This window comes from Haemaphysalis longicornis, unplaced genomic scaffold (genome assembly GCF_048455015.1).
Source record: "Haemaphysalis longicornis isolate Haplotype H1 unplaced genomic scaffold, Haemaphysalis longicornis Haplotype H1 scaffold_10, whole genome shotgun sequence".
Lineage (NCBI taxonomy): Eukaryota > Metazoa > Arthropoda > Arachnida > Ixodida > Ixodidae > Haemaphysalis > Haemaphysalis longicornis.
Genome location: NW_027526204.1, coordinates 1,992,329 through 2,004,385, shown reverse-complemented (window position 1 = coordinate 2,004,385; position 12,057 = coordinate 1,992,329). Strand labels below are relative to the sequence as shown.

Sequence of the window (12,057 nt, the reverse complement as noted above, 5' to 3'; positions counted from 1 at the left end):
CGCAGGTTTCATCCGTTCTGTCCGGCCGTACATCCCGAACCCGAGGCGCTTTTTCAAGTGCCAGAGGTTCGGGCATGGTACCAACTCCTGTCGAGGCAGAACAACATGTGCCAAATGCGCCCAGCACGATCATCTATCCGACAACTGCACTGCAACCAACTTCATCTGCCCGAATTGCCAGGGTCCACACGCAGCATACTCTCGCGCTTGTGAAAAGTTTCATCTTAAAAAAAAAATCATTAACCTTAAGATAACCGAAAACATCACCTTCCCAGAGGCACGAAAGAGGTTCGCCTCCTTCCCCCTGGGGAGGTATGTCGACGCAGCTCGCCGGGGGGCGGAGCGGCGTCTGGTTTCGGCGGGGACCCAGTACCGCGAGTCGGACTTGGTCCCGCCCCCGCCCCCCCCCCCCCCCCCCCCCAACCTCTTCCGTCGGGAACGGTGCCGCTCCCGTCCCTGCCTCCCCATCGTCCAGTGCGTTGGAGGGTGCCATGGACACCACGAGCCCCGCACCGGCTTCCACCGCCACCGCACCGCCCGTGCCACTTCTGGTGCCTCCGACACCACCGGGGGTGACGGGTCAAACGAAGGGCCCCCGAAGGGGGGCCAAGTCCGGGGGGCCCGGTTCGACGGGCACACCCAGGACATTGGACGACGAGATGGACGTCGGCCGTTCTTGCCTGCAACGCAGCGCAAGGAGCGGCCTTCGACGTCCAAGTCTACAGATAGGCCGCCCAAAAAGCCCAATCCAAGAGTCACAGCCCCGAAAGACGACACATAAACATACACACTCCAGTAGCTCTCACACTAAATAATGGGAAGAGAAAATATTGTTCAATGGAACTGCAGATGCCTTCTGAATAATCTTGACGACGTGTATGAGATTCTGCATACCAATCAGCCAAGTGTAATGTGTGTTCAGGAAACACATTTGAATTCTAAACACACAAATTTCTTGAATAGTTACCTGGTATACAGGAAAGACAGGGATGGCTGCACACACTCTTCTGGCGGTGTGGCCATAATCGCCCGCAAATCCTTAGCATGCCACCCTGTCACCTTGAACACCGTCCTTGAGGCTGTAGCCGTTCGCACAATAATATTTAATAGGTTGATAACGGTATGCTCCATATACATTCCTCCTGATGTTGCACTTACGAGCTCCGACTTCGAGGCGCTGGTTGACCAGCTGCCCGAACCATACATCCTTACAGGCGACCTTAATGCTCACAACTCTCTTTGGGGCTCTTCCAGAACGGATGCCCGAGGTCGCCTGATAGAGAAATTCCTTACATCTTCTGGAGCATGCCTTTTCAACAATAAACAGCCTACATACCATAACATAGGTTACAACACATACTCACATCTTGACCTGGCTATTGGTTCTGCAATTCTCTTTCCATGTCTTGAGTGGGGTGTGGGCACGGACCCATATGGTAGTGACCATTTCCCTACTTCATTAACGTACATAGGTACAGGCCCGAGCAGTCCATCTTCCCATAAAAGGTTTAATGAAGCAAGAGCTACCTGGAATACATTTACAGAGACATCCCAACTACACCACACATCCATAGGACACCTACACGTTGAAGAAGCTACCCAACTGCTCACGGCGCACATCCTCGACGCCGCCGAAAAGTCCATTCCCCACGCCTCTGGTGCCCCGCGCAACCAGCGGAGGCCTTGGTGGAATGAGGACTGTAGGCGGGCGCGAGAGGCCCAGAACAAGGCGTGGGGTGTCCTTCGTCGGTACCCCACGTCGGGTAACCTCATTTTGTTCAGACGGGCCAAGGCGTTAGGAAAACGTGTGCGCCGTGAGTCAAAACGAGAGAGTTGGCGTTCCTTCATAACATCCATAAACTCCTACACAGACACACGGAAAGTATGGACGAGAATACGCAAACTCAAAGGACAACAAACTCACAGCCTGCCTCTGGTCAGCACTACAGGGGACAAACTCGAAGACCAGGCTGACACACTCGAACAACACTTCCAAGACGTGTCCAGTTCGGCACACTACACGAACACTCTCCTGAGGTATAAAGACTCTAGTGAAAAGAAATCACTACACGACAACAACAAATCACAGACTTCTTACAACTCCCTGTTTTCACTACATGAGCTGAGGGCTGCCTCAGCTCCAGGCCCAGACAACATTACATATACAATGATACAACACCTACACGCAGACACTCTTCTAACACTCTTACACCTATATAACAAGATATAGCTTTCGGGGCACATTCCAAACTCTTGGAAGGAGGCTATAGTTGTAGCTTTCCTGAAGGAGGGAAAGGACCCGTCATCCCCCTCAAGTTACCGTCCTGTTGCCCTGACGAGCTGCCTGTGCAAGCTCTTCGAGAAGATGATAAACCGCAGGCTCGTGTACTTCCTTGAGTACAACGGTCTTCTCGAGAGCTGCCAGGCAGGCTTCAGGGTGGGGCGATCGACGAACGATCAACTGTTAGCTCTTGACTCGTACATCAAGGATGCCTTCGCACACAAGCAGTATTGTTTAACTGTGTCTTTCGACCTTGAGAAGGCATACGACACCGCTTGGCGTTATGGGATCCTTAGGGACCTCAAGTCATTCGGTGTTTTGGGTAACATGTTGAACGCTCTTGTCAGTTACTTGTCAGACAGAACGTTCCGAGTAAGAGTCGGTGGTGCACTCTCAAAGGTTCACGTGCAAGAAAATGGCGTGCCACAAGGTGGCGTGTTGAGCTGCACTCTCTTCATAGTAAAAATGAACTCTCTTGGTAAGGCACTGCCACCTACAATCTCTTATTCCATGTATGTAGATGACGTCCAGATATCTTATAAATCATGCAATATGTCAATCTGCGAACGTCAAGTCCAGCTTGGTGTAAAGAAACTTGCCGGCTGGGCAGACAAGAATGGTTTTAAATTGAATCCTGTAAAAAGCTCCTGCGTTGTGTTCTCCAGGAAGCGCGGGGTCCATCCGGACCCACACATTCATCTTAATGGCGTGTCGCTTCCTGTGAACAAGGAGCACAAGTTCTTAGGTGTTGTGTTTGATCACAAACTCACATTCATTCCCCACATCAAGGAACTTAAAAATAAATGTCTCAAAACAATGAATATACTTAAGGTTCTCTCCCACCAATCCTACGGTTCCGACAAAGAACTCCTGCTTCGCTTGTATACTGCGTTGGTTGGGTCTCGTTTAGACTATGGCAGTGTGGTGTATGGGTCGGCGACTAAGACAGTCTTGCGAATTCTGGACCCAGTGCTACACTTGGGCCTTCGTCTTGCTTCGGGTGCTTTTCGCACTAGCCCTGCCGAGAGTCTTTATGTCGAGTGTGATAAGTGGAGCCTTGAGAACCAACGAACGTACATGGACTTTCTTTATGCTTTTAAAATTTCGTCGCTGAATAATCATCCTTTTTATCCTGTCTTTAACGATACATCAACATCTCTGCTCTTTGTAAATCGCCCATCCGTTCCTCTGCCCTTTTCATTTAGAGTGAGAGAGCGAGCCTCGGATCTGAGTGCTTTGTTTTTAGATGTGTACAGGTCATCCTTTTCTAACAGTTTACCGCCTTGGCAAGTTCGCCCTGTGTCGTGCGACCTTTCTTTTATGAGACTTGACAAAAATCGTGTACCACGAGCTGCAATACTGCAGCACTTTCTGTCTTTGCAGTTTAAATACATATGTGCAGAATTTTATAGTGACGCTTCTAAAACCTCCACTATGGTGTCGTGCGCTGCTCATGGTCCAAATTTCAATGCAGCCAGAACCATGAGCGTGCACACAACAATTTTTTCTGTAGAAGCGTATGGAATTTTACTGATTGTACGACACATTCTTGAAACTCAAATTCCCAATTCCATCATCTATACAGATTCTTTGAGTGTTGTTCGCGCACTGTCATCGCACAAGCCCCCCCAAAACCACATAGTTAATCTTGTATTCAACACTATCATGTCCGTGTATGCGCAAAAGCATGAGCTGGTCCTCTGCTGGGTCCCAGGACACGCTGGGATTGCTGGGAACGAGTTGGCAGACGAGAGGACCGCTGCTGCACTCAGAAACACTGTAGACATTGCAACGGTACCCTATACAGACCTCAAGCCATACATAAGACAACACCTGCGCAGAACATGGCAAACACACTGGGACGAACAGACAGACAACAAACTACATGTAATAAAGCCACACTTGGGACGGTACACATCTGACTCACACAACAGACGCACGGAAGTCGCCTTGGGTAGGCTACGGATAGGGCACACGCATGCAACTCACTCGTATCTGCTGATGGGATCTCCTAGGCCCCAGTGCAGCAGGTGCGGAGAGGCCCTATCCGTAGTACACATACTAATAACATGCAAGGCACTTCTCACAACACGACACAAACACTTCAGAGAACTCTACAGACAACATATCCCCCTACATGCATCGCAGTTTCTTGGTGACGATGTCATGGTTTCTGTGAAACGTGTCTTTGAGTATTTGTCAGACATTAAGTTTTTAAACCTCATTTCTTATCATGCATAATCAAAACTGGCCCTATACACCAGCCATGCTCATTCTCGTTTTGTGATTGTACTTTTGTTTTTGCTGAATTTACTTAGTGTTTAAGGTTTCACCCCTCATATATGACTATTGTTTTGGCGCTCTTTGCCCCAGTTGGCCTTGCGCCATAAACATACAACCATCATCATCAGTCTCACTATCGGCCCTCCTGCACCTACTACGCATCTGTTTCGACTCCTTTACCGCCAGAATCTCCGTCCAGATGGCCCTGAGCTCCTGCTTGTTGTCCCTAACCACCTTCGTTTAGACATCCTCAAACAATTTCATGACCTACCTACGGCTGGTAACCTGGGTGTTTCCCGCACGTACGACCGCGTGCGTCGTCGATTTTTTTGGCCCGGCCTTTACCGTTCTGTCCAACGTTATGTGGCCACGTGTGACCTATGCCAACGCCGCAAGAAGCTAACCGCGTCACTGCCCGGTCTCCTACAACCGTTAAGCATCCCCACTGAGCTCTTTTATCGTGTTGGTGTCGGCGGTCCCTTCCCCGTGTCTACCTCGGGCAACAAGTGGATAGCAGTCACCACTGATTACGCGACGCGCTACGCCATTACCTGTGCTCTTCCCACCAGCTGCGCATCCGATGTTGCTGACTTCCTTCTACACGATGTCATTCTTCAACATGGAGCACCTCGCCAGCTTCTTACTGATCGAGGCCGCTATTTCTTGTCCCGAGTTGTTGAGGACCTTCGTGCGTGCGCAACACAACACAGTCACAACTGCTTACCACCCGCAGACCAACGGTCTCACGGAGAGGCTCAACCGGACGCTTAGAGACATGTTGTCCATGTACGTCTCCACCGATCATCGAGACTGGGACGTGGCGTTGCCTGACGTCACGTTCGCTTACAATTCGTCCCGTCATGACACTGCAGGCTCGTCTCCATTCTACTTGCTCTACGGTTGCGAACCATCTTTGCCGCTTGACACCCTTTTACCGCCTTCTCAGCCCACAACTGAGTATGCCGAAGCCGCCATCGCTCGTGCCGACCACGCTCGCCAAGTTGCCCGCTCTAACCTCCTCTCATCCCAAGTCGCCCAAAAGGCGTGCTACGACTCCCGACACCGAAACCTTTACTTTCCGCCGGGATCACTTGTCCTGGTGTGGTCGCCGTCGCGCCGCGTGGGACTTTCTGAAAAGCTCCTCTTTCCCTATTCTGGTCCTTACCGTGTCATCCGACAAGTCACCGATGTCACGTACGAAATATCACCGGTCATGCCATCGTCAACTTCCCACCGCTCAACAACTGCTCAACAACGGACGTTGTTCACGTAGTCCGTCTGAAACCGTACCACAGTCCACGACCTGCGTCGCTATAATTAGCACCGAGACGGCGCTTTCAGCCGCGGGGGCTATGCTACGCAGAGGAAGAGTTTGTGCGTAGCCTATGTATGTATCACATTGGGACATGTGCGAGGTACTAGCCAAAAGAAGATGACGGTAGCGCGTTCGGACTCGGGTAACGAGCTAGACGACGAAGTAGAAGAGGATCTTTCGCCTTGCCTGCGCGGTGCTCTCAGGATTGTAAATACACTGCGTGGATGCCTCTTGTACCGCTTGGCTTCACGTCTTCCTTCACGTCACCGTAACAATATTAGAGTGCTCAGCAACTCGCGTTGGGAAGGAAACAAGTTGAGATAAACCAAATATTAGGCACTGGTTTACAAAGTCGCTTTCCAGATTGTGTTTAGATATCATGAGCGCTAGATTAGACCAGATTATTCCTGGGAAGTTAAAGTCACCCATTAAAATAACCGGTATGCTAGGAGGAGAGACATTCAGGAATTTAAGGGCACTGCGGAAATTAGCGGTAAATGAAGCATCTGCATCAGGTAGGCGGTAACAGACTCCAATGATAACCGGAGGATATGAATTTCTGCAGTAGGCAAACATTAATTCAAGGCAGGAAGGGATGACCACTGGAGAGCAATTTAATCGACTGTGAGCAGCTATGAGAATGCCACCACCACGCTTACCATCACGATCTCGTCGAAAATTGTAAAGTCAGGAAAGCATGGTGCGAATTCGTAATCGCATATTGAAGGGCTAAGCCACGTTTCAGTTAAGAGAACGAAGTTGCATTCTGTCGTGCAGATAAGATTAAAAAGCGAGTCGCGTTTCTGCAAGAGGCTACTAATGTTAGTGTGTACAATTGACAAACGTTCAGGGTTTAATTTAGGATTAATTTAGCTATGGGCGGAGAGGATTACTTTTTCAGAAGAACGATCGAAAACGTAAGTAGTGTCGTCAATGGTTAGTTTGTCGTACCGAAGTTTACACGTCTTTTGAGATGCTTTACCAAATTCAATGAGGTGCTTACGGGCCTTGCGGGTGTTGGGGGAAAGATCTCCGCTGATGCTGTAATTGGTGCCTTTTAGTTTTTTGACGTTGGACAGCACTAGTTCTTGGTTCTTGAAATGACAGAACTGGACAATGATGGGCCTATTTTTTCTTGGTTGAAAACGCCCTATTCGGTGAGCGTGTTCAATGTCTCTGTGTTGGGCTGAGACTTCAAGATTGGTAAGACATAGATCGATGCCGCGCTTCTTAGACTGTGCCCAAGTCTCGTCACTGGCATCTTCAAAACCGTAAAGCCAAGGGTGGATTGTCGCTGTCTGTCCTCAGAGCCATCCATCCTGGCGACAAGTGTAGTGATATCACCGCAGTTTTGCTCAGTTAGTGTCTGTAAGCCGTCGACCTTTTCTTTTACCTTGGCTATGACAGAGCAGTCGTCTTCAATTTTAGACAGTCTTTTATTAATTTCTTCAAATTTTTCCTTGTGTTGCAGCAGCGTAGAATGTATTGATTTCATTTCATTAAGGATATCCGGACTGGATATCGCTGAGAACAGACATAACGTCGTTAGTGGTTTGAGTAGTAGCGGACCGAGTTGTAGCGCCACGGTTTGTCTTGATGTCACCACATAATAGCAGCAGCACTCACAGGGCTCGAATACAGCTGCAAGTGATCTCTAAGCTGGCGCTCTGCTTGGAAAAGAGGGAACAGCAATTTTTTACCTGCACAAAAAGCAGGTGTGCTGCTGAGCCCACACAATTTTACTCTAGGGGAAATTTTGTGGACGCCTTTTAGCCCCAAAAAGCATTGCAACATGCAGTTTGTTACTCTCTTTGTAAGCAAATGAAGTGTCATGCCTTCCTGTGCCCCAAGACAGTGACATAAACGTCTATGCCCGCGAGAAACTTTAAGTGAAGAAACGTGTGCGGGACATGCCGAACAACACTGTGCGTCGGCTTCTGTAATCCTGTTCAGTGCACACAACCAGAAAGCACAAGTTTTGCATAGCATTGAAGCTGATGCATTGCATCTTTTATTGGGCTGCTGTAGGTATCTCTGGTCAGCTGAGTTGGATTAATGTTAGCACATTGTGGGATTGAATTTTCACTTCTGTTTGTGTTTTTCATCTCCAGAAGATGACATTGGCAGCAAGTGCGGCGCTATCATCAATGGATACGGATGTGTTCTGCAGCCAGTCTACGCAGGCCAGCATCACGACCAGTTCCATAGGTGCTGCCCCTATTCTATTTGGCAACTTGAATGATCGCACTGCTGACTGCATTCACTGCTGATGGAACTGTCCTTGCAGGTATCCAGTGCGCTGTTGGGTTTCTCATCAGCTCCAGCTCGCAAACATACGAAGAATGTCCAGGTTAGAATTTCTGGATTTTTTTTTCTCTCACAAGCTTTTTTTAAATATGCAGTAGCCAATGCAAGGTAGATGCATTGTGAATCATTTGGTGTGAAAGCGTCAAAATGGCGTCCCTGGCAGACAGACGGCTCACAAAATGGATGATGGTTCAAAGAATAAACGAAAAGGTTTGTACCAAGTTGTCACCAAGCCCTTGTAAACAGAGCCGAGGATAAATTGAAAAGATAACTGTGGTAAATCGGGATCTTGGTAAGACTCGAACCACAGGCATCCAGAATGGGAGCTGAGCACTCATCCCCAACTCCACCACAGCTCGGTGATTACTAAAGGTCCCCAAAGGTGGACGTAGTGGATGCGTTGTGGCCTTGGACTTCAAAATGTGTTAGAGAGGTGTGCCGAGGGCCGCACGAGCAATTTGAGCTGCTGAATGACGGAGCTAGCCAGTAGGGGGGTAGCAAAGTGCCAAGCCTGAAGGAGAGTTTTGGAGGCAAGCTGATTCCTTGCGATGGCGACCAGTGTGGCCTCACCTTGGGATGCCGAGGGTCACGTCACTGGGGCCGAGGCCGCTGTCCTGTGCTAGATAACGTTTCTTTCCATGCATCCTGCGCTGGGGAGTCGGCTTCCTGAGGCCTCACAGAACACGCTCCTGAATTTTCTGCGAAATTGGCAGAGGGGGTAGGGTGTTCGCATTCGAGCAAAAACGCCTTTGCGCATGCGCTATTTCTGCACACACTCTTTTTCTCCCCACGTGTGTCTGTTGTCCAGGTGTAGCCTTGGCAGAGTGCTAACGCAGGTTTTGTTTGCCTTAGCAAGTTGCCGAGAGACTGCAATTGCAGAACTTGCGAATGCTTACAAGGGCAGACCAGCGATGTCATGTTGCATCTTACCTCCCGCTGTTACGGCTGGCTTGTCCACATAGCACTTGCAGTGGCACTCTGTGCGGGGAATTTTATTTTTGGAAAATTTTTGTCTGTGATTTGTTCAAAAGGGAAAAAGGGAATCCGTAATAGTAGACGCAGGGAATTTTAGAAGTCATGGAGTAAAGAGAAAAAATGGTTTCAGTAAACCAGACCTCGCTTCATGTATTACTTTGTTTTCTTTTTAAAAGTTCCCTTAAAGGAGTACTGACACGAAATTTCGGTGTTACGTTTTTTTTCGCTGCTATGCGTGCCTACCAGCCCACTAATCAGAATGACAGATTAGACGGTCGAGCGCAGCGTCAACATCCATTTGCGGCGTAGTTTATTCGTGTCAGTTTCGGTTTCGACAAAACAAACGCCGAGCGGCCGCCATGACAGGAGGTCTCACGTGACGTCAATATTCTTGCCGTATCGCTGCCGCTCTGGAAGCGCGAGCAAGCGCATGCGTGCGCCCAGACCAACCAAGGTCTTCGCCGTCCCACAAGCCCGGGCAGCATGACGTCAGTCCCAAAACCATGACGTGTACACACGCTCGAGCAGTGCGCGCCAACCACAGCCAGCACATCGGCTTCGTCATGGGAGCCCCGACGTCGGCAGTTTGGGGCAAGTAGCAGATGATGTCATGTCGGTCCGCTCTGGACTTTCTCGTGTGGGCGAAGATTAAAATGGATTTTAAATGCGTTTCGCCGAACTGTTGCTCTTGAAACTTGCTGGGAGATATTCCCTGATAAAAAGGAAGCATTCTACATACTTATCTCAGCTTTGAAATTTCGTGTCAGTACTCCTTTAACACTTTGTCACATTTGTGTTTGAATTTTTGTAATCGTGTCCACGCAAGCCACAAAAATCCAGGACCGCTTCCAATCCAGTTCATAAAACAAGACTCGGGAGGGTAGCGTAGAAAAAAAAATGCTGCATGAGGAAGATTTACTTTAGCATGAAGTTGAAGGGCTGAAGCCGGTTTGCACGTAATCCTGCGCAGTATACAAAAAGGTATTTTGGGTGCGCCTTAGTTCGAATGCTGTCAACAAGAGATTTGCCAGCAATCGCAGTGCTGCGCTAAAATTACCTCAATTACCCAACAATGTCTTCTTCTTTCGATACGGGCAGTTTACACAAAGTAAGCATGCCGTTTGGTTCAAAACGAGAAATGCATAGTCCAATGCTGCTGTGCGGAAGATTCCCTGAATGGTGTCTGCATCTGGAAGGCTACGTAAAGTAAACATAAGTGGTGCTGGCTAACACCCAAAACCGAACATGAATCCGCGTAAGACCCATCAGCCATACTTCATGCTATCAGCTGGAAAAAGAGAATGCAGGGAAATTAGCAGGGAATTTTAGTGAAACCTGCAGGTAAAAATTGCTGAACCTGGAAATGGGAATTTTCCTCCTCAATATGGAACATCACTGAGCACTTGAGGTACTACATCAGGAAGCCTGCTAGGACAAAATGGGCTGTAAAATGCGCATATGGATGAGACAGTGAAACGATAACAGAATCATGATGCTAAAATAGTCTTAAACAAAATGGGTGAATGTTTTACAGCTCATTTTCTTTTTTCAGTGGCTATACAGCTCTTTTCCTTGCATAGGAATGGATATGTGAACCTTTTGTTTCTCTGAAATTTTTTAGGTGCAGGCTGGAGTGCTGTACATTGTGAGCTGGGTGGCATTGGAACCTAGCTACAATTGTGTGAGCTATGTGCAAAGATTTGTCTGGTGCATTGTTCTAATGTTTCCGGGAATGTCTTCTTAAAAACTTGTAATAACCCTCCGTGTAGTATTAACCCTAGCAATTTCAAATGTCAATTCATAAAGCAAAATGTGATCTCCGTTGGTGATGCAGCCAATTAAAAAATTGGTTTTACCCATTTTTTCTCCTTGTTTTAAGGGTGTTACAGAAAATGGCTGCTCAGAATTTTGTTCTTAAAGATGGCTAACAAATTTATTGATTTTCTGTTTTGATGTAGCCAGTCTTTATTGCATTGCCATTGAATGCCTTGCAAACCGCTTGTCAGCCCCACAGGAGCCACAGCAGAGCCCTGCAGTCGGCAGGAGCCCACCATGGCAGAATCCGTGGACTCTGCTCGCTCAGACCATGGAGAGGCTGGAAAAGCCTACCTCCACATCGGGCAAGTCTTTCAGGCAACCTTGCCATGCTGATGTGGCAGTCGGGGATTTTAGCAGAACTGCTTGTCATACTGATCAACGATTGGTGACTCGGAGTTTCACAATTTCACAAAAGCCCACAATGTCAAAGGAGTACGGACATGAAATTTCAAATCTAAGATATCCACTTAAAGGGCTTCCTCTGTATTTGGAGGTATGTATATGCCAGGAAGTTTGCATTGTGACCGTTCATAATAACACATCTTGAATCAATTTGCATCTTTGCACGCACCAGAAAGCTCATAATGGACTGTCTTTTGACGCCAACATTGGCAGGATGCACCGAGTGCGTAGCCCCCAACTGCCGACCTCAGGGCTGGCTGTTGTTGGCGTGCGCGGCTCTGCCTTGTGCCTGTCTTGGGACAGACGTCATGCTGCCCGGGCACGGGGTCTGCATGTGCACCAGCCGCAGTGCGACAGGGAATGGTGGCGTCGAGAGGGCTCATGGCAGCGGCCTCGATGTTCGTTTCGTCTAAACCTCAATGGGCATGAATGAACGAGCCTGTAAATGATTATTTACGTTTTGATCGACCATCTAGTGTGTCCTTCGACGATTACTGGGATGGTAGCTGGGCATCCATAGCAGCGAAAAAAAACGTAACAGGGAAATTTTGTGTCAGTACTCCTTGAAGTGCTCCAGCTGTCAGTGTCAAACTGTTAAAATGCCACTACATTGCCAAAAAGCTGAACCACTGGCAAAACTGATGACTGGGGCTGTGCTTTTGACAACTCCTCGTAG

At 48.5% G+C, this 12,057-nt stretch overlaps 1 protein-coding gene across 3 annotated transcripts in view; it reads left to right on the top strand.

The window, feature by feature from the left end:
* LOC144158112 (uncharacterized) overlaps window positions 1–12,057 on the top strand; it is a 43,014-nt gene that overhangs the window by 18,159 nt on the left and 12,798 nt on the right. Inside the window, exons 2-4 of one of the 3 annotated variants that reach the window (XM_077688765.1) lie at window positions 7,994–8,087; window positions 8,167–8,229; window positions 11,168–11,281. In XM_077688765.1, the coding sequence (XP_077544891.1) occupies window positions 7,994–8,087; window positions 8,167–8,229; window positions 11,168–11,281 (271 nt within the window). Of the gene's footprint in view, window positions 1–7,990; window positions 8,088–8,166; window positions 8,230–11,167; window positions 11,282–12,057 lie in introns of all 3 variants that reach the window. The other 2 variants (XM_077688764.1, XM_077688766.1) reach the window with 2 other exon arrangements.